The sequence below is a fragment of the Rhinatrema bivittatum genome, chromosome 4 (assembly GCF_901001135.1).
Source record: "Rhinatrema bivittatum chromosome 4, aRhiBiv1.1, whole genome shotgun sequence".
Lineage (NCBI taxonomy): Eukaryota > Metazoa > Chordata > Amphibia > Gymnophiona > Rhinatrematidae > Rhinatrema > Rhinatrema bivittatum.
The window spans coordinates 483834338-483857511 of NC_042618.1; the positions used below are offsets into that span (position 1 = coordinate 483834338).

General features: G+C 43.7%; 1 protein-coding gene across 1 annotated transcript in view; it reads right to left on the reverse strand.

Annotated features, from left to right (window-relative positions):
• Positions 1–23174, reverse strand: part of ANKS1B (ankyrin repeat and sterile alpha motif domain containing 1B) — a 591267-nt gene that overhangs the window by 89052 nt on the left and 479041 nt on the right. The window contains exon 21 of the mRNA XM_029597376.1: positions 17258–17333. Coding sequence (XP_029453236.1) covers positions 17258–17333 — 76 coding nt within the window. The remainder of the gene's footprint in view (positions 1–17257; positions 17334–23174) is intronic.

A 23174-nucleotide genomic window follows, 5' to 3' on the forward strand; every position in this document is an offset into this window, starting at 1 on the left:
GACTGTAAAGGAGCCCCTCGGCAGTGGATGAGGGCGGGGATCTATAAGATGGGGCATGTCTATCAACAGGACGCCCTGTTGACATGCGCACAATTAAGAGATAAGTATAACTTAGACAGAGTGGATTTTCTTTTATATGCCAAGGTATATCACTTTATCAAACAGGGGTTTCGTAATGGTAGGATTAGAACCAAGGGTACCCTTTTTGACATGTTCTGTAAATCTGCCAACTCCCTGAGGGGAGTGATTTCTAAGATATATGGACTCCTGAACGCTCGTAAATTGGGTGCACTTCGACACCGTTCATTATGGGAACAGGACTTCCAATATTCCTTAGCCGATGAGGACTGGGAACACATCTATACTACAGCCCATAAATGCTCAATCTCTACGGGCCTGCAGGAAAACTGCTACAAACTTCTCTACAGGTGGCATTATACGCCTGTAGCCCTACACAAATTTGCCCCAGATATCTCTGACACTTGCTGGAGAGGGTGTGGTAATAGGGGCACTTATTACCATCTTTGGTGGATATGTCCCATTGTAGCCCAATGTTGGAAGATGGTGTTTGAGTGGTTATGTCAGATACTGAACCATAGTTTTGCCTTTGAACCTTGGCATGCACTCCTGGGTTCACCAATTCCCGCCACATCACAGACTGTACAAAAACTGGTTCTGCAAGTTTTTATTGCTACGCGGGCGGAGATAGCATTACATTGGAAGCAGAAAGCTGCACCATCTTTAGCCAACATTTTACATCGCTTACATTCCTACTACCAGTTGAATCGGCTTACAGCGGCACATCAAGATCGCCTTCCTGCCTTCCAGAAGATATGGTCTCCATATTCAGCGTGGCTGGAAAATCAACAGGCCAGTATGGAGTGACTGTTGACAAGTATCTGGCTGGCATTCCAGGGGCAGACCCTGGAGGCGTTCCACTGCTTCCCGGAAAACTTCTGGTGGACATGCGTTTTCTACTCGGCTTTGTTGCCCATTCCTTGCCTGCGGGACTACTATACTGGACTTCTCCAATATTTGTGCCCCAATAGACTTGTTACTTTTCTGTTTTTTGATTATTGCAATCAGTTTTCAGTACTGTAGGCTGCTTTCTGTATATGGTGATAGTTGCCCTGTGATCTGTTCATGGAGGACTGGGGGGGGGGGGGGAGAGGGGAGGGAGGGAGGGTGTCCTTCAGAGGACTAAAATTTGGTATGCCTATGGTGCTCTCAAGCTGCCGGTTGTGATCAACATTGCTCTTAACGAGTGCTTCTATTTGTGGAACTGTTCTGTTGTGCTTGATTGTGTTTTCACTATTATGCTGTTCCAATATGGCTGCCAATAAAAATTGTTTATATATAAAAAAAAAAAAAAAAAAATGTATGAACCATCTCAACAATTGAGATCTTCGAATCGAGGTTTACTAGATGTGCCCTCGATTCGCGAAGCCTGTCTCACCACCACAAGAGACTCTGCTTTTTCAGTTGTGGCACCCAGCTTTTGGAATTCCTTGCCCATGGAACTCCGGAGGGCTGCCTGTGTCAAGAAATTTAGACTTCTTTTAAAAACGTTTTGTTAAAACAGGCATTTTATTAAGAACTGCAACTTTGACTTTCATAATGTAGTAGCGTATGAGATTATTTTATAGCAATTCGAGTTTTATGTGTTTTTGTTGTATAGTTTTTATGTCTTTATACATATATTTATTATTCTGTATTTATTATTATGAATGTTTTAAATTTTTGTACATTGCTTTGGCCTTATTTGTGTTAAGCGATTAATAAATTTGACGAATGAAATGTGTGGAGAGAGATGAAGAAATGGCAGAAATATTAAACAAATACTTCAGTTCAGTGTTCACTGAAGACCCTGGAGAAGGACCACTGCTGGTAAACAAGATTGTAGATGGGGATGGGGTAGATGGAACTCCACTTATGGAACAGAAGGCATGGGAAGATCTGGGCAAACTGAAAGTGGACAAAGCCATGGGGCCTGATGATGTTCATCCCAGGATACTGAGGGAGCTCAGAGATGAGCTGGCGGGTCCCGCTGTGTGACCTGTTCAATAGATCCCTGGAAAGTGGACAAAGCCATGGGGCCTGATGAGGTTCATCCCAGGATACTGAGGGAGCTCAGAGATGAGCTGGCGGGTCCCGCTGTGTGACCTGTTCAATAGATCCCTGGAAATGGGAGTGGTGCCACAGGATTGAAGAGCGGTGGTGGTCCCACTTCATAAGACTGGTGGCAGAGAGGAGGCTGGAAACTACAGACCGGTTACCCTCACCTCAGTGGTGGGAAAATTAATGGAAACGCTGCTGAAGGAAAGTTTAGTGAACTATATACAATCTGGTGGTTGCTGGACCTGAGGCAACATGGATTCACCAGGGGAAGGTCCTGACAGACAAATCTGATTGATTTTTTTTTATTGGGTGGCTAGAGAATTGGATCGAGGAAGACTGCTTGATGTGATTTACTTGGATTTCAGCAAAGCTTTTGATATGGTCCCTCATAGGAGGCTTGTGAATAAAATCAGAAGCTTGAGAGTGAGTGCCAAAGGTGGCCTGGATTGCAAACTGGTTGATGGACAAAGGACAATGTGTAATGGTAAATGGGACCTACTCTGAAGAGAGAGCGGGGTTAAATGGAGTACCAGAGGGATCGGTTCTGTTCAATATCTTTGTGAGCGACACTGCGGAAGGGATAGAAGGTTAAACATGTCTATTTGCAGATGATACTACGATCTGCAACAGAGTGGACATGCCTGAAGAGAAGAGACAATAAAAAGAAATTTAAGAAAGCTTGAAAAGTGGTCAAAGATCTGGCAGATGGGATTCAAAGCCAAGAAATGTAGAATTATGCATCTCGGATGCAGTAATCCAAAAGAGCTGTACGTGATGAGGGTGAAAGACTGATGTGCACGGGCCAAGAGAGAGACCTTGGGGTGATAGTGGCTGGGGATCTGAAGATGGCGAAGCAATGTGACAAGAGGATAGCTAAAGCTAGAAGAATACTGGGCTGCATAGAGGGAGGAATAACCAGTAAGAAAATGGAGGTGATAATCCCCTTATACAGGTCCTTGGTGAGGCCTCTCCTGGAGTATTGTATTTAGTTCTGGAGTTTGTAATTTAAAACAGATAAGAGACAGGATGGAGATGATCCAGAGAAGAGTGACAAAAATAGTGTGGGGTCTGTATCAGAAGAGCTATGAGGAGAGGCTGAAAGATCTGAATATGCATACCCTGGAAGACAGGGGGTGCAGGGAAGATATGACACAGAACTTCAGAAATCTAAAAGGTTTCAATGATGTATGGACTGTGAACCTTTTCCAATGCAAAGAAATCAGTAGAACTAGGGGTCATGAAATGAAACTCCGGGGAGGACGACTCAGATCCAACATCAGGAAATATTTCTTCACAGAGAGGGTGGTGGTGGATGCCTGGAATGCCCTCCCAGAGGAGGTGGTGAGGACAAAAACAGTCAAAGAATTCAAAGGAGAATGGGATAAACACTGTGAATCTCTACAGGCCAGAGGACACAAATGAGATAAGCGTGCAGGGGGGTAACTTGCTGATACGGCAGTTACTACCCTTAGAAAAAGGCATGGAGATTGCTACCCTTAACCAATATGCTTTGAGGCTTTTAATGCAATTGCAACATTACTTCCCACTTAGACAGCGGGGAAAAGGAGGCATTGGATTCAGATGACAACAGAGGGCCTGGATGTGCATTGATCTCTCCTTCAACGGCAGGGAAAATGAAGAAAAGATGATTTATATTCAGCATCAACCAACAAGGACTGAATTACATAGTCTGGGTAAACAAATAAGCATGGGAGTAGCTGGCTTGTTACGGTGGTTACTACCTCAAATCAAATAAGCCTGATACTTCACTTTCAATGCACATCCAGCATAGCTCTCTGATTCAACGGCAGAGAGAATGAAGAAAAGATGATTTATATCAGCATCAACCAACAAGGAATGAATTACATAGTCTGGGTAAACAAATAAGCATGGGAGTAGCTGGCTTGTTACGGTGGTTACTACCTCAAATCAAATAAGCCTGATACTTCACTTTCAATGCACATCCAGCATAGCTCTCTGATTCAACGGCAGAGAGAATGAAGAAAAGATGATTTATATTCAGCATCAACCAACAAGGAATGAATTAAAGAAAATTAGGTCTTACCTCTGTTAATTTTCGTTCCTGTAGTACCAAGGATCAGTCCAGACTACTGGGTTATGCCCCCGCATCAGCAGGTGGAAACAGAGCAAAACTTGTTAAGCTCCACTATATATACCAGGGTGCCACCCACAGCCTGCCAGTATTACTCAATGTCAAAGCAGTGGATATTCCCCATATATCTAACTATATACACGAAAAAACAACCGGGGAACCCTCGGGTCACTTCCCCCATGAAGAACCAGACCCGGCAACAGATTGAATTGACAGAGACTTGCAACAGCAAAAAAAACAAACCCCTTTCATCCAACACAGCGGACTCTCCGAACCTACTGTAGGAAAAATCACGGGCGGGACTCTGGACTGATCCTTGGTACTACAGGAACGAAAATTAACAGAGGTAAGACCTAATTTTCTTTTCCCTGTACGTACCAGATCAGTCCAGACTCCTGGGATGTACCAGAGCTCACTATCTAGGGTGGGAAATGGAGAGGCCCGCTCGCAAGACGCCTGCTCCAAAGTTCCCCGCTCCGGAATCCTGCACGTCCAAGCTATAATGGCGTGCAAACGTGTGCAGGGACTTCCAAGTCGCTGCCCGGCAGATCTCTGAAGGTGAGATCTGGTGACGCTCCGCCCAGGATGCCGCCTGAGCCCGAGTGGAGTGGGCTTTTAGACCCAACGGTAGAGAACGACCCGCCAGGAGGTAAGCCAAATCAATTGCCTCCTTCAGCCATCGCGAAATGGAAGTCTTGGACACCATATTACCCTTCTTAGGACCATTCCAAAGGACGAAAAGATGGTCCGACACTCTGAAGGCATTCATAACCTCAAGGCAGCGCAAGAGGACCCTGCGCACATCCAACTTCTTCAGCTCCTGGGAGGATGCATCCGAGGGATCAAGATGAGGAAAAGCCGGGAGATCCACCGATTGGTTCAGATGAAACGCCGAAACCACCTTAGGAAGGAAGGACGGAACGGTCCGAAGTGAGATCCCAGACTCAGAGATCCGAAGGAAGGGTTCCCTGCACAAGAGGGCCTGCAGTTCCGAAACATGTCTGGCAGAGGTGATCGCAACAAGAAAAACCACTTTCAACGTAAGATCCTTCAAAGTGCCTGACTCCTCGGAGTCTGTGTCCGAATCCTGACCCCTCCTCAGCCCTGCGGTCCCCTCGGGAGAGACTGACCTGGTCGCGAGTCGTTGCAGAGAAAAGGAGGGGGGAGAGTCCCTGGATCCCTCCCCGATAGGCCCAGACACCGCGGGGGCCGAGGGCAAAATGGCGGCGGTGCACGCGTTCCCCTAGTGGCCTTCTGAACCCCCGAGGAGCGCGTCCCCACTGCGATCGCGACTGAGGTCTGCCGCACGAAGAGCCCCCGGAGTGTCCCCGACGATCCCTCGCCCTCCGGGATGCAGGCCAAACACAGCCCATCCCGGGAGAGGCGCGCGCTGCCGGAGCCGCAGGCTGTGCAGGCCGTGCCACGTGGCATGCCTGCCCTGCTAACCTGAGCCTGCGCGAGGAAAAGGAAAAAATAACCCGTGAACTGCCCGAGCGATGAAGGGAAACAAAGGTAAGGTCGGATCGGGAAGCCACCGCGAGGAGGAAAAAGTTCGTCTTTTTTTTTTTTGGAAAACCACTCACCGGCGCTGTCCCCCGATGGTCCTGAAACGGTCCGGCTGGGGTGAGTGAACCGGGTTCCCCGGTATCACCCCGGCTGGGCTGTGGAGGGTGGGATCCTCGACCCCCAAAGCACCAGCAAAGGGCTCTACCAGGAGGGATGGCCCTCTCAGGGCCTGACAACTTCCTGGGAGCACGAACCGGCACGTCGCAAACTGAAGAGATAAAAACCTTTTTTTTTTTTTGTTTTAAACGTAATTGCAAAACAAGCAAAAGTGAAACAGCAAGAAAACAAAGATCCTGCCTGTCTGACCTCCCAAACTTCAAAAAAACTTAAACTCTTTCTAACTTCTCTAACCAGGCTGTGAGCTATGCACCCGAACCACCTGCTGGAAACAGAGAAATAGTGGCAGGCTGTGGGCGGCAGCCTGGTATATATAGTGGAGCTTGACAAGTTTTGCTCTGTTTCCACCTGCTGGTGCGGGGGCATAACCCAGGAGTCTGGACTGATCCAGTACGTACAGGGAACATAGTCTGGGTAAACAGATAAGCATGGGAGTAGCTGGCTTGTTACGGCGCTTACTACCCCCGAATCAATTAAGCCTGATACTTCACTTGCAATGCACATCCAACATAGCTCTCTGCTTCAATGGCAGAGAGAATGAAGAAAAGATGATTTATATCAGCATCAAGCAACAAGGAATGAATTACATAGTCTGGGTAAACAAATAAGCATGGGTGGAGCTTGCTTGTTACGGTGGCTACTACCCTGAATCAATTAAGCCTGATACTTCACTTGGAATAAGTATCCAGCGCAGCTCACTGCTTCAGGAGGTAGGTAAAATAGTTTTTAGGATATTATCTGATAAAGCTAATAGCAGAGTTTCAGTGCTGTAGTGTTTGCGAAACCCATGTTGTGTTGGGTAAAATATGTTATTACATTCTATATGCTTTGAGAATTGTTTTTGTACTGTTTTTTCGATTAGTTTGGCTAATAGGGGTAAGTTTGAGACTGGTGTATAGTTATTGAAAACTAGTGGGTCAAGGTTCTTTTTCTTAATTATTGGTTTAATAATGGCTCCTTTCAAGGTATCCGGCATTACTCCTTCATCAAATGAGAGGTTGATGATCTTAGTTAGGGTTGGGGATATTGTGTTGGTTAGTTTTTTTAGTTCGGTAATGGGAATGGTGTCAATTACGTAGGTGGCAGGGTTCATTTGATTTATCAATTTTTCGACTTCATCTTGTGATACTTCTTCAAATTCTGACCAGTTACTAACGTCTCTAGTGGGCATTTTAATCTCTTGTTTCATAGTGTTAGGGATTTTTTTTTCTCAGGTTCTCAATTTTATCTTTAAAGAATTGAGCTACCTCGTTGCATTGGTTCTCTTGTAGTGTTTGGTGGTTGTTTGTATTGTCACTAGTTAGATTCTTTACTATGTTAAATAGGGTTCTGGCGTTATTAGCAAATGTTTCTATTTTTGAGCTGTAGTATTTTTTGTTTGGTGTCTAAAATAGTTTTTTTGTAGTATGCAAGTTGTTTCCTGTACTTTGTTAAATTTCCAGGAGTTTTGTTATTTTTCCATTCTTTTTCTTTCTTTCTAAGGCATCATTTTATTTCCTTGATTTGTTCACTATACCATGGACTATTTTGCTTTGATTCTTTTATGTGGGCCAATTGCATAGGGTTTAGTTCATTAGCCAAGGTAGTGGTTCTATTTAACCAGTCGGTTGTTGCGTTGTGGCTATTTGCGTAGTTAACGTGTGTTTATTCTTCAATTAGTCGATCTTTGAGTATGTTGGTGTTGAAAGGGGGATGGTATGAGAATTCAGCTGGTTCAATGATTTGCTTTCTTATTGGTCTTGTGTGCTTGATCTGAGAGTTAATGAGGAAGTGGTCTGACCATGGGATTTAGGTCCCATAAATGTTATCTACCTCCTGTATTATACTTCATGCATCTGACAAATTGAAAGCTCATGCCTCAGTAAACTGCTTAGCTAGGATGTGCACCCACCTCTGTCATTTTGCACCCAAACAAAGTTATCCAGATAACTATAGGATAGGTATTCAGCCTAACCAGGGTTACCCACATTATTATTATTTTATTACTAAATTTGATATGCTGAAAAGCTGACTACTGGCACTGTCTGGCTAACGTTTTCATGCTTCCATTTTGTGCATGCTCAGAGGGAGGGGGAGGGAATTTCAGCCCCAAATATTTGTCCAGCTATCTTCCAAAGTTAGCAGGGCACATTTCTTGATTATTGAAATCACTATGTCTAAAAACTCTGTAATATTGGAAATTTAGAATCAAAGCACAGACGACACAGCAAGCACATAGTTCTCGCCACGCAAGCTGCAACAAGATGCACAGAAAAAGGCACTCAGAAAAGATCTTGAACCTGAACAGAATATAGTATCTGCACACATGCACACAGTCAAGCAAGCAGGAAGAAAAAGACATGCCGCGTGTGTGCACCCAAGGCGTAGTAACTCCAAGTCATGCCTGCAGGAAGAGAGTCAGCACCAACATCTCAGTGTTAGTTTGAAAGCATCTGCCTGAAAAAACATGGAACAAAGAAAAAAGAAATTCAGAACATCTGCACATATATTCTCAGCATTTGTCTGGCGCATACCAGATATACGGCATGATTAGGTATCTACACATCCATTATCCCCTTTCAAAGATAGGGCAGATCAACTATCCACAAACAAACAGTCATGATTAAGTGTTATGTATAGCTACAAATAGCAAGACTACCTACCAGGGAAGCCAATCTCCATTGCAGTACTTCCCTGAATGGAAGAGCCAGGGAAAATGGGGGAAGCTCAGACTACACCTTGGTCACTCAGGCACTGGAGAAAAGCATGGGATAGCTGTGGTTTTATAGCCCAGTACCTGACTAAACGGAGCAGAAATAAACCAATGAATGTGGCTTTGCAAGATTGTATCATACTAATTAGATTGTATCATACTAATTAAGAAATGCAGGTGATGGAGTGTCTCTTTTCTACTTGGTTTATTTAAGCATAATCCAGTTTCTGTGCATACATGGATGTCCCTGTCCTGTACTCTTTCTGTGCCTGCTTGCTGGGGGTTTCTTGCAAGCCGCTGTCAGCACTACTTCCCTAGGATGGTTTTAGTAGAGAATGAGATTTCATAGCTACGGATGCAGATGGGGAACGGTCCTCTTTGATGTTCATTGCTGCTCCTAAGAGAGTGAGGGCAGCCCCCACCTCTCTTATTCCCCCCCTCCCCACCTCCTCCTCATGTATTGCAGGGAACAGAAGGAGAAGGGATGATACTGAAGCAGACACTGCAGAGCACAGAACAGACAAATAAAAGGTTTGAATCAGCACAAGTATGAGAGTTGTGAGCAGTAATGACATGATATGATAGAGGTACCGTATTTTTCGCTCCATAAGACGCACTTTTTTTCCCCCAAAGGTGGGGGGAAAATGTATGTGCGTCTTATGGAGCGAATATAAAAAAAAAAACCAAACAAAAATCTAACAAACACCCCCCCCCCCCCGACTCCCCCAAGACCTGCCGACTTAATTTCCTACAAACCCCCCCCAAGACCTGACAAATTAATTTCCTGCAACCCCCCACCCTCCTGACCCCCCCAAGACCTGCCAAACGTCCCTGGTGGTCCAGCGGGGGTCCGGGAATTATCTCCTGGGCGTGGGCCATCGGCTGCCAGTAAACAAAATGGCGCCGACGGCCCTATGCCCTCACTATGTCACTGAGACCGACCGCTGCTATTGGTCGGTCTCAGTGACATAGTGAGGGCATAGGGCCGTCGGCGCCATTTTGTTTACTGGCAGCCGACGGCCCTATGCCCTCACTATGTCACTGAGACCGATCGCTGCTATTGGTCGGTCTCAGTGACATAGTGAGGGCATAGGGCCGTCAGCTGCCAGTAAACAAAATGGCGCCGACGGCCCTATGCCCTCACTATGTCACTGAGACCGACCAATAGCAGCGGTCGGTCTCAGTGACATAGTGAGGGCATAGGGCCGTCGGCGCCATTTTGTTTACTGGCAGCCGACGGCTCACGCCCAGGAGATCGTTCCCGGACCGCTCCTGGACCCCCGCTGGACCACCAGGGACGTTTGGCAGGTCTTGGGGGGGTCAGGAGGGTGGGGGGGTTGCAGGAAATTAATTCGGCAGGTCTTGGGGGGGTCAGGAGGGTGGGGGGTTGCAGGAAATTAATTCGGCAGGTCTTGGGGGGGGCAGGGGGGTGGAGGTTGTTAATTTAAAGGGTTGGGATGGGGGGGTTTGGGGGTTCCCACAGAAAGAAAAATATTCTGATCTGGGGAGTGGACCGAAATGGCCCTCCCCAGACCCGAAAACAAAATGGGGAGAAAAAAAAAACCTATGCACTCCCCTAATTTGCTCCATAAGACGCCCAGACGCAGAACCGGTTTAGCACAATTTTTTTTTTTTTTTTAAATTTTCCCCCTCTGAATCCTAGGTGCGTCTTATGGTCAGGTGCGTCTTATGGAGCGAAAAATACGGTATTTAAGATCATGAGAGGTCTAGAACGGGTAGATGTGAATCGGTTATTTACTCTTTCGGATAGTAGAAAGACTAGGGGGCACTCCATGAAGTTAGCATGGGGCACATTTAAAACTAATCGGAGAAAGTTCTTTTTTACTCAACGCACAATTAAACTCTGGAATTTGTTGCTAGAGGATGTGGTTAGTGCAGTTAGTGTAGCTGTGTTTAAAAAAGGATTGGATAAGTTCTTGGAGGAGAAGTCCATTGCCTGCTATTAAGTTCACTTAGAGAATAGCCACTGCCATTAGCAATGGTTACATGGAATAGACTTAGTTTTTGGGTACTTGCCAGGTTCTTATGGCCTGGATTGGCCACTGTTGGAAACAGGATGCTGGGCTTGATGGACCCTTGGTCTGACCCAGTATGGCATTTTCTTATGTTCTTATGTTCTTAATGCCAATGGTTAAAGCTTCAGCCCTGGCCTTGATGAATGGAGCTACTGCTCACAGCTTTCAAACTTGTGCTGATTCAAACCCTTTTTTGTGTCCATTACCGAGGGCTTAATTTCTGGTAGAACAACCCAGAATGGTGTTCTGCCACTATTTTTCTGGGACCCGAGAAAGCGGAGCAGGGCCAGAAGATGCATGGATCCCTTATGGCCCCCCAGCCCTGGGAGGAAGCAGAGAAGATCACAGAGAACTGAAGCTGCTCCCCCTTGGTCATTTTGTGCAATCTCCCAGCACAATTTGGGAGGCTGTGAGGGACCACAGCCAAGGTGAAAAAAAGACAAGGGGTGAATGCCTGTCAGCCCCACTGCTTCCACCACTCCTGGGTGCGATGGCTTCTTGCTCTGCTCCCCAGGCCCTGCCACCTCTGCCGCTGGTGACCACACTGGTGAGGGTGAAAGGGCCAAGAGAGTTAATGAGGGGATGTGGGGGAGGGGAGGGGCAGGAGCAAGTGAAGGGATCGGAGGGAGAGGAAGGGGTGTGGGAGGGCAAAAGAGCGAATGAAGAGATAAAAAAGGCTGAGAGTTATGTGGGGAAGAGGGAGAAAAAGAGAGTTAAGAGATCACAGGAGCTGCGGGTGCGGGGTGTAAGAGAGGGGATTGGAGGGACTACGAGATGTGAGATGATCAGAGTGAGGGGCAGTCTGCAGGTGAAGTGATTGGAGGGGGTGGAGAAAGGCTTGGGTGTGGTGAGGTGAGGAGAGCATGAGTGAGGAGAGCATGTGGTGTTGCTCCCTTCCTTTCACTCCCAAGGAGGCAACAAGCAGGTCATCCTTTCAATTCCAGGCCTCACAGCCCTTTCCCAGGAGACTGAGGACAGTGGACAGTGCTCACCTGTCTGCTCCCGCCCCCTAAAGCAGAGCTCAGCCAGGGAGGCCTGACCTTTACTGGCCCAGGAGGGGGAGGAGAGTTGCTGGAGAGGGTGATTTCCCAGGGAGAGGAGTGGAGCTTGAGGATCACCGGAGCTAGGGGATTAGGTTTAGGGGCTTTAGGACCACTGGGTAATTTATGGTGAGGCTCGGGTCGGAGGATCAGGATCACCAGGGCAAAGAGGAGGAGGGGGTTAGAATCCATCTTCTCCTCCTTACCCCAGTGATCCTGCATTCCCAATCCCCAGCTGTCCTTCACCTAACAGTGTTCATCCAGCATGTTAAGAGTGTGAAGGATGTGTTTGGGAATATGTGTGAGAGAGCGAGAGCTCACACCTGGCCCCGCCCATCTCAAACCCCTCCACAATTCCTCTTTTTGTCTACAAATTAAGCCCTGGTTCAACTTTTTTCTGTCAACACTAAGGGCTGAATTAGCCATGACATCTGTGTGAAATTATCTGGTGCTACCAAATGGGCCCTTCTTTCTAAGCTTACAGAACTTTTGTTCTACTGAGCATGTGTGGGAATTCCTGCACAGGCATTGCCTCATGAGCCCCTTCAGTCTTTTTTCACCTGAGCACCAGCATGGATGTGTACCCTATCAATTTTCTCTAAAATTCTTAATATCTTTTTCTTCAAAGTTGTCTTGTTGCCTCAGCAGCCCCTAAAAAAATGATTCAGTGCTAATTAAAAAAAAAAAAAAAGATGATTTTTTTTCTTCAGTATGTCTGCTAAGAAAAAGCCCATTATGAGCAGCTTTAAAGACAGTATATGTGATAGAAAAATGTCTGTTAGTGGCCTTGGACCAAACCATGATCAGGCCAACTTACCATTTTGACCACTTGTCCCCATCTCTCCAGAAGTCGAGGGCCTGGAAAATGGAGGAACTTTATAAGTCTCTCAGAAGCCGCATTCAATCCTCTTTCAAGCTTCATCTGTCTCCCCAGGTAGGGAATTAAGTAGCAGCTCCTTCAAAATATCTCCCCCTTTGGTAGAACAAGCCAAGTCTTTGAGTTTGAATAAACATAAAAAGTCATGATATACGCAGAAAATACGCAGATGATGTTCAAATTTTAATCCCGATCGAAAAATCAATTGACTTAACACCTGACCTTTGGGACATATATCAATCTGCTATTAGTAAAGTACTAACCCAAATTAATCTTTCCCTTAATTTGAAAAAGACTGAAATATTAATCATTTCTCCTAAATTAAGCCAAATAAAAGAACAAGAAATTCTGGAGCTGCTAAAAATTATCCTATCTTATTTGAGGTCCAAGATCTTGGGATTTGTCTGGATTGTGAAGTCAATCTAAAAGTATGGGTCAAAAAAATCATTAAGGATGGTTATTTTAAACTGAATGTTCTTAAAAGATTGAAGCCGCCTTTATATCCAAAAGATTTCAGAACTGTTTTACAAGCTCTTGTTTTATCTAAGTTAGATTACTGTAATTCGATGTTTTTAAGCCTACCAGCTAATTTTATAAGACCTCCGCGGCTACTTTTAACCGGGACTAGAAGGTCTGATCATATCACGCCAATACTAAAGAACCTTCATTGGTTGCCTGTCAAATACAGAGCACAACACAAAGTTGTATCCCTAATTCATAAAACACTGTATAATGAAAAGATCGAATGGCTAACCTCAGCTTTACATTTTCATATTCCCTCAAGAATCACAACATCAGCTGGTACGGGGGTGCTGCCTATTCCATCTCCCAAAATTGCACTTCTCAATAATGTGCGAGAAAGGGTGATCTCCATTGCTGGGCCCCAACTGTGGAACTCTCTACCACAAGACTTGCGGATGGAATCAGACTGAAGTATTTAGAAAGGGTGTAAAATCTTGGCTATTCCAATAGGCCTTCCAAGAATTTTAATGATTTTATACCCTTTTAGTATTTAATATTTATTTATCTTATTGTTGTTCTTAACTTTTTGAATCTTTAAATGTTTACATTTTAATACTTTAACTATCTTATTATTTTGTTTTTATTTTAAGACATTATGGGCCGGATTTTAAAAGGGTTACGTGCATAAGGCACGCGCATAACCCTTTTAAAACCCCCCTGCGCGTGCCGAGCCTATTTTGCATAGGCTCGGCGGCGCGCACAAGTCCCGGGACGCGCGTAAGTCCCGGGGCTTCGCTAGGGGGGCGTCGAGTGGGCGGCACAACGATCGGGACGTTCCCGGGGGCGTGTCGGGGGGGCACGGCTGAGGCCTCCAGACCAGCCCCCGGGTCGGGAGATGGTGCGCCAGAGTTACGCTTGCCATTCGAGATGAGATTGAAGGACCTGAATATGTACACCCAGGGGAGAGGAGGAGCAGGGGAGAAATGATACAGACCTTCAGAGACCTGGAAGGTTTCAATGATGCACAAAGAAACCTTTTCCACTGGAAACTGCAGAATTAGGAGTCATGATATGAAACCCCAGGGGGAAATATTTCTTTACACAGAAGGCTGTCCTGGAAGAGGCGGTGAAGACGAGTAGGGTGATGGAAGGAGAAACACTGTGCAGGATGGAAATGAAACAAAATGGGGTAACCCATGATGACTTAGGTGTAACGCACTTCCATGCAGGGGCAGTTACTGCCTTTAACATTGCAGATATCAATGAATGCTGCTGCTTGGATGAGTTTTAGGACTCTTCCCACTAGCAGTACAGAGTAATCTTCTTCAGCCTATCACTGGCACCAAGGGTTTTCACCAAGCGTCTGGCTGTAGTAGCAGTGTATCTCTAATGACAGACACCTGAGCTTTTCTTTAACCAGATGACTGGCTTTTGATGGAGATCTCTTGAGAAGGTGTACTAACTTCCTTACAAAAGTCAATGCAATATCTACAGTTATTAGGTTTTCTGGTGAACTTCAAGATATCGACTAACTCCTTCCTAGAAAATCAAATTAATTGGAGCATGCATAGATTCTCTGCAAGACAAAGCTTTCCTTCCCCTTGGATCGAGAAAATATTCTCAGGTCCCTTGTGTACAGACTGTTGGATACAGATCACTCAATGGCCAGGGAAGTACTAGACATTCTGAGTCAAATGGTAGCAGTAGTTCATGTAGTTTCACTAACCCCCCTTCATATATGACTCCTGCAGTGAGGTCTCTGGTCCCAACAGGACCAACTAACTCCATTACTGATAACCAAAGTGGAAATTTCATAAGAAATGAAGCAGGTACTATGCTTGTGGCTAGACCCCCTTCATCCTTCAGAAAGGAGCATCACTCCACCTGCTTCCTCAACAAGTAACATTGATGACAGATTCCTTCACAAAGGGTGAGGAGCCCCCATGGGTCCTTTTTGAATTCAAGGAACATGGTTGTTCATAGAGAAATAATTTGAAATCAACCTCCTAGAACTGTGAGAAATCAGGTATGCTCTAAAAACTTTCACTTATCTTTTCCAAAGGAAAAACATTCCCATTCAAACTGACAACCTAGTAGCCGTGTTCTGTGTGAGGAAGCAGGAAAGCACAGGCTCATGGACTCTGAAAGAGGAAATAAAGATATGGGAATGGACATTCAAACATCAAGTTGTCCTGCAAGCGACCTACCTTCAGGGATCTCCAACACGCTAGCAGTTTGCCTCAGCAGAGTTTTTCATTCACATGAATGGTCTCTGCAATAATCAACAGCCAACAGACTGCCAGTCTATGAGATCATCCAGCAATCAACCTCTCTGCATCAGCACAAAGCAGAAAACTGGATAGATTTTGCTCCATTCTTCTCAGTAAACTCAGATCCACTCAGGACGCTTTTCTGCTTGACTGGAAAGCAAATCTCATGTACACTTTTCCATCAGTTCCTCTGATAGCCAGAATGGTGCAAAACGTGCTTAAAGACTGAGGCCAACTGGATCCTTATAGCTCCAGTGTGGCCCACATAAGTCTGGTATAGCTGTCCAAGATTCCTTCGATCCCTTTCAGCTCAGATCCATCCTTATTAACTTGAAAAGAGAGACGTCTATATTATCTGAACCTTCCATCCCTCAACTTGATGGGTTGGATGTTGTGTGCTCAATAATTGCTGAATTGTATTTACTCAAGTAGATTGAGGACATATTAGTGTCTGCCAGAAAACCATGAATAAAAAGAGCCTATGGATTTAAATAGAAATGATCTCCACATAGTGTCAACAAAGTTCTGTGGATCCATTTGCATGCAAACCCGAAGTTACTGAACTATCTGTTTTCTCTTTCTTCTTCAAGTCTTGGTACCTCATCAGTGAGAGTTCATCTCAGTGCAATTGGCCCTTACCATATCCAAGTCTAAAGTAAGCCAATATCCACTCCTCCATTATTATGTGTTCATGAAAGACTTATGGTACACTAAATCTCCAATTGTAAACCTACCTGTTCCATAGGACATAAACATGGTTCTGGCACCAGTGATGAAGCTGCCATTTGAAACATTGCAGTTGGCTTTTCTCAGGATTTTAACATAGAAAGTAATCTTCCTTGTAGCAGTCACATCAGCCAGAAGAGGTAGCGAACCTCAGGCTTTGGTTCATTATTCCCCTTATATACAGTTCTGCACCCACCCAAAGATTCTATCAAAAGTAGTACCATCTTTCCATATTAATCAAGCCATTGTGTTACCTATGTTCTTCCCAAGGCCACACGAGCTTGAAGAAGAAAAATCCCTTTATACATGGACTGTAAAAGAGCCTTGGCTTCCAACTATAAAAGAAGAACTGAACCTTATCAGTCTTTGCAACTATTTGTCTCTTACAGTCCTAATGGACTAGGCATAACAGTAGCGAAACGTACATTGTCTAATACCCCACCTCATAAAAGACATAGAAAAGGTACAGAGAAGGGTGACAAAAATGCCAAAGAGTTGGAAAAGCTCCCTTATGGAGAAATGGAAAAGAGACAACTGAGAGGGGATATGATTGAAATTTATAAAATCATGAATGGTGTGGAACAGGAACAGTTATTTACCCTTTCAAACAACACTAAAACTAGAGGTCACTCCATGAAACTCGCAACAGGTTTAAAACAAATCATAAGAAGTATTTTTTCACTCAGCACACAATTAAGCTATGGAATCTGTTGCAGGAGGATGTGGTCAAGGCAACTGACATAGTAGAGTCCAAAAGAAGATTAGACAAGTTCCTTAAGGAAAAGTCCATAAACAGTTATCAGTTATTAGCCAGGTAGTCTTGGAAAGTCCTTGCTTATCCCCAAGAGTGAGATTCAGGAAATAGATCAACTATTGGGGGATCTGCCAAGTACTTGTGGCCCGGACTGGTTGCTGTTGGACACAGGATGCTGGGCTCGATGGACCTTGGTCTGACCCAGCCTGGAACTTATGTTCTTAATTGGCTAGCAGACTGTATGGCAACCTCACATGCACCTTTCCTCTTCCAACTTAAACATGCCACCAGGATGCCTCTGAACATAGCTAAACATGTGCGCACTGTGGAAACTGAGTGGACTTCTTGCCGTACTGAGGAAGGGCAATTTTCAATTGAGTCAATTTATGTACATAAATTGATATTTACCTCCATTAACAGGTAATATTAAACATACACAGACAGACATACAGACACACACATTGGGCATACTCTACCCTGATAAACTTACCCTCATCTTTGAGCAAGCATCCTGGGTGGACTCTGTTCCTCTTAAATCTTTAACCAGCATAGAGCCCAAATACTGCAAGAAAAAGGAATTTCTGTAAGGCAAAGTATTAAATCCAAGTATCTTTAGAAATTCGAACTGAAATTAATGGTCATGAAGTTTAGGCACTGAAACTCCTTGCTATTTTCTCTGGGGCTGTGGATAATGTTTCCTCTGCATCCATAATTCAGATGTCTCAGCTATGTTCATACTTTGTATAAAGCAATGCGATAGCTACAGTATGTGGTTCAGATAAGACTAGCACAAAAATATTTGGATTTACTTCGCAAGGCTAAGAAGAAAGAGCTTTCAGAAAGTTCAATCACTAATTATCTTAGGAACAAAATATGAATCACAATAAAAGATGGCAGATTATTTTCAGTACTGATTTAACTATTTTAACTATGGCACTAATACTTTTAATTTAAAGGAGGGGCCTTATCAGAAATGTGAAAATCAAATATACTAATTTGCATTATTTCAAATACTTCATAGCATTTCATCTTCTAGGTACTACTACCTTTAAGTTGATTAACGAGAATTGTTGGGTTGCCATGGCCTGCTCACCATTGCCGAATATGAAACAGGACAGGCTATTCTTGATATATTAACAGAGCTGTTGGGTCTAGATTGCTTTGTAAAGAAATGAAAGAAAATCAATTCCAAAGTTAAATAATCTAAAATAATGTGACCTATGAAGTTTAGATGAGGGAGCTGAGTTTATTTAATCTAGGGAAGACTGAGAGTGACTTGATAGTCTTGAGATACAAAGTGGATGTTCCAAAGATGATGATTTATTTATTTAAAATTATTTATATCCTGCACATGCTGAGCTATTCTCCAACTAAGATGAGAAAAGAAAAGGAAAAGAGATATGAAGACAGGTTTTCAAAAGGGTCTAGCTGGCTAACTTTGGGGGTTAGTGGCTATGTTCAATTAAGTTTATTGAAAAAGATAAAATGAACAAAAAGCATGAAGTGATTGACTCTTAACATCTTATACCAAATCAGATCATAGTTATAACATTTTACAACATAAATCAACAAGAATCAACAACCAAAAAGAATAAAAAACGGAAACTAATACAACACCCTCCCAGTCCCACCCCCCATATAGTACTCTGAGAGAATCTACCTTATAAATGGGCTCTGACCGACGGCCCGCAAATGCGCAGTAGAGAGCAGCTCTACCGCGCATGTGCGGGCGAGCACGTCGGTCAGAGCCGTGCGTGCCCGAAAAAAAAAAATGGCGGAGGGGCCGCAGGAGCGGCGGCGGCCGCGAAGCAGGAGTGGGAGGGGCAGTAGCGGCGGCAGCAGCGACGAAAAAATGGCGGTGGGGCTGCAGGAGCGGCGGCGGCCGCGAAGCAGGAGTGGGAGGAGCAGGAGCAGGAGGAGAAGCAGCGGCGCCGCGCGCGCGGGAGGGACACCCCCCCCCCCCGAGATCTGCCAGTTGTGGATGATCTTAAAGGGGAGGGGATTGAGAGAGGGGGAGTGACTGAGGAGAGGGAGGGGAAGGTGAGAGAGAGGGAAGGTGAGAGAGAGGGGGAGGGAGGTGTGAGAGAGGGAGGTGTGAGAGAGGGAGGTGAGAGAGGGGGAGGGAGGTGTGAGAGAGAGAGAGGGGGAGGGAGGTGTGAGAGAGGGAGGTGAGGGAGGGAGGTGTGGGAGGGAGGTGAGAAAGGGAGGGGGTGAGAGGGAGAGGGGGGGAGGGAGGAGAGGAGAGGGAGAGGGGAGTGAAGGAGGAGGGAGAATGAGGGGGAGGGAGTGGGAAGGAAACGGACCAAGCCCGTTGTTACGGGCTTAACGGCTAGTGTACATTATAATATGACTGGGATCTGAGAGATAATCCAAACAATTAAGTCAAATCATTAACACTTGGCTCCTAGCTCGAGGAGAGAGGATGTTGAGATACGGGAGCCTAATATGCAAAACTTCAGCTTTGTGACGGGATGACAACCTTTCAACATTTAATTTCTCTATTAATACTAATGAAAACATGGCATTTCTCCAGTAAGTATAACTATAGGCATGTTCTACTCTCCAAAAAGACAGAATAGTCTTTTTCCCTAGTAAAAAGCCCTTTCTAATCCATTGTTTCATATATTTGTTACAGAAAGGACTGGAGGAGAACTCATCAAATAGAACTAAAGCTGGATCCTTGGGTACCGTGAAGCCGACTATATTCATCATATATGTACAAATATGAGACCAGAAATGTTGTGTAACAGTACAGGACCAACACATGTGACCTAACGGTCCTGAAAGAGCAGCACATTTTAAACATTAATCGTTATCTGTTAAATGGGCCAGAAAAGCCCTATGTTGAGACACATAGAACCTGATAAGAAATGTATATTGGGTTTCACGTAGTCTGACATTCACAGACAAAGAGGTAACAGAAGAGAAACAGGAAATAAATGTCTTTAATGATATTGTAAATTGCAGGTCCTGTTGCCAGGAATGCAACAAAGATTGAAAATCAAACTGAGTCTCTGCACGTTGTATAAATTTATAAAGACCTGGTAACGTGGGTCTTGAGGGGTCTGAAACATCAAACAAATCCAACAATAACTTCCATTGATTAAACAGCAATGCCGCAGAAGGTAATACTCTGTATATAAGGTCTGGCATGTAAATATCCCAAAACATTCACATCTCATTTTGAAGGAAATCGAATGAACAAATCTTATCAGTGAGCTAGAATCAATATGGCTTCAATAGCCCATAGTGCAAAAACCTTTTGTTGCAATCCTGGCAAAAAACTCAAATTACCTAAAAAAGGAGAAAAGATATTTAAGATGTAAATGAGATCAAAGCCATTGCCATGTTTTAAGAAGAGGAAAGATGAAAGTACTATTTATAGCTTCTTTCGAAAGGAACCCATGTAAAGCCAAACGTAAAGAGATGGGTTTCTCCAAAGCAGATTCTACAGAGACTGGAGTATAATAATAATAATAAGAAGAAGAAAACATTAGCCAGTCCTCAACATGTCTAAAAAGAGCAGCTCCATTATAACATTTCAAATTTGGAAACCCCAAACCCCCTTGGGACCAGGGTTTTGAAGAGTAGTCATTGCAATATGGGGTTTCCCTGTTGGCCAAAGGTAGTGTCTGAATAATTTAAAAAGAAAACGTTCAGTGGTGCAGGAAAGAAAAACAGGTGCCATAGAAAAAACATACAGCCACTCTGGAAGCAAAATCATCTTAGAAAGACGTATTTTGCTCACCAAAGAAATAGGGAAAGAAAGCCAAATCTTCAGGGTATCCCCGTAATTCATATCCAAAATGGTAGTAGGATTATTAGCTAGAAATACATCTAAATATTTAAAGGAATCAGTTGGCCATTTTAGAGGAAAAGATCCCCTCCACTGCAGAGGAGTAAAGGATCCAGCAGACATTCTTCACATTTATCTAGGTTTAAAGTAAGACCTGAAACATTCCCATATTTCCAAAATTCAGAAAACAATCGTAAAACCTGAGTGTGATGCAGAATATGCAATAGAAGGTTATCCTCAAAGCTGCTGTTTTAAAGACCAACGTTCCCAGGGGGATACCTGGAATATCTTGATTATTTTGAATAGAACGTATAAAGGATCTAAACACAGTGAAAACAATAATGGAGAAAGGGGACACCCTGTCTGGTGCCCTCTACTAAGTGGGAATTGTTCTGAGAGCATCCGTTAACAGAGACCACTCCAACAGGAGAAGAATATAAAGTCTAAACTACTCGAGTGAAAAAATCTGTAATCCCATATTGGCCTAACACCATGAATTAAACATCCAAATTAAATTTATCAAATGCCTTTTCAGCATCAAAGCTATTAATAAAGATTCCCATTGCATATTCCAAGATTTTTCAATGGATGCTATAATTTTATGGATATTCTTTAACAAATCCCACTTGGGAAATCATGAATAAAATCAGGAAGGATACGAGACAATCTATTGGCTATTATTTTTGCTAGATTTTTCATGTCTAGATTCAACAAACAAATTGGTCTATAAGACTGAGTTTGCAAAGGGATTTTACCCGATTTTGGATTAACAGTAATAATAGCTTTATTAACACCATGCCTAAACTTGCCAGCAGTAACTAAATCCTGATAATATAATAATAATGGTTCAACTACAGTGTGAATAAGAATTTTATAAAATTCTGTGGTTAATCCGTCTGGTCCCAGGGCTTTATTCAATTTCATGTGAGCAAGAACTCCCATGATCTCAGTGAGTTTAAGACGCTCATTTAAAAACACTATCTATTGTGGAGACACAATGGGTAGGTGGATTGATGAGACATAAAGCTGTATAGGAGGTATAGAAGTTGAATTAAAGGAATATAGCTGTTTGTAACATCATGCAAAAAGAGATGCAATATCCAAAGTGGAGTTAATAAGTTTCCCAGACTCATCTCTCACGAAAATAATATAAGAACATAAGACATTCCATACTGGGTCAGACCAAGGGACCATCAACCCCAGCATCCTGTTTCCAACAGTGGCCAATCCAAGTCACAAATAACTGGTAAGTACCCAAACATTAAATAGATCCCAAGCTCCTATTCCTTATTGATTAATAGCAGTTTATAGACTTCTCTAGGAACTTAAACCAAACTTTTTAAAAAACCTGTTATAATAACTGCCATAACCATATCCTCTGGCAATAATTCTAGAGCTTAAATATGCACTGAGTGAAAAATTATTTTCTATGATTTGTTTTAAATGAGCTACTTGCTAACTTCATGGAGTACCCCTAGTCCTTTTATTGTCTGAGAGAGTAAATAACCAATTTACATTTACCTGTTCAAATCCATTCATGATTGTGTAGACCTCTATCATATCCCCCTCAGCCGTCTCTTCTCCAAGCTGAATAGCCCTAACCTCTTTAGCTTTTCCTCATAAGGGAGCCGTTCCATGCCCTTTATCATTTTAATTGCCCTTCTCTGTACTTTCTCCAGTGCAATTATATCTTTTTCGAGATGCGGCGACCAGAACTGCACACAGCATTCAAGGTGTGGTCTCACCATGTATGGATACAGAGGCATTATGACATTCACCATTTTATTTGCCATTCCCTTCCTAATAATTCCTAACATTCTGTTTGCTTTTTTAACCACCACAGTACACTGAGCCGATGATTTCAATGTGTTATCCACTATGATGCCTAGATCTCTTTCCTGGGTGGTAACTCCTAACTGGTTATGGCAGTTAGTGTAACTGGGTTTAAAAAAGGTTTGGATAAGTTCCTTGAGGAAAAATCCATAAACTGAAATTAATCAATAAAGAATAGTAGCTTAAGATCTATTTAATATTTGGTTACTTGCCAGGTACTTGTGACTTGGTTTGGCCACAGTTGGAAACAGGATACTGGGCTTAATGGACCCTTGGTCTGACCCAGTATTGCGTATCGTATGTTCTTATGGAACCTAACATTGTGTAACTATAGCAAGGGTTATTTTTCCCTATATGCATCACTTTACACTTGTCCACATTAAATTTCATCTGCCATTTGGATGCCCAATCTTCTAGCCTCACAAGGTCCTTTTGCAGTTAATCACTATCCGCTTGAGATTTAACTACTCTGCATAATTTTGTGCCATCTGCAAATTTGATCACATTACTTGTCATATCCCTTTCCAGATCATTTATATATATATTAAAAAGCTCCGGTCCAAGTACAGATCCCCGAGGCACTCCACTGTTTACCTTTTCCACTGTGAAAACAGACCATTTAATCCTACTCTCTGTTTTCCTTCTTTTAACCACTTTGCAATCCACAAAAGGACATCGCCGCCTATCCCATGACTTTTTAGTTTTCTTAGAAGCCTCTCATGAGGGACTTTGATGAACGTCTTCTGAAAATCTAAATACACCACATCTACCGGT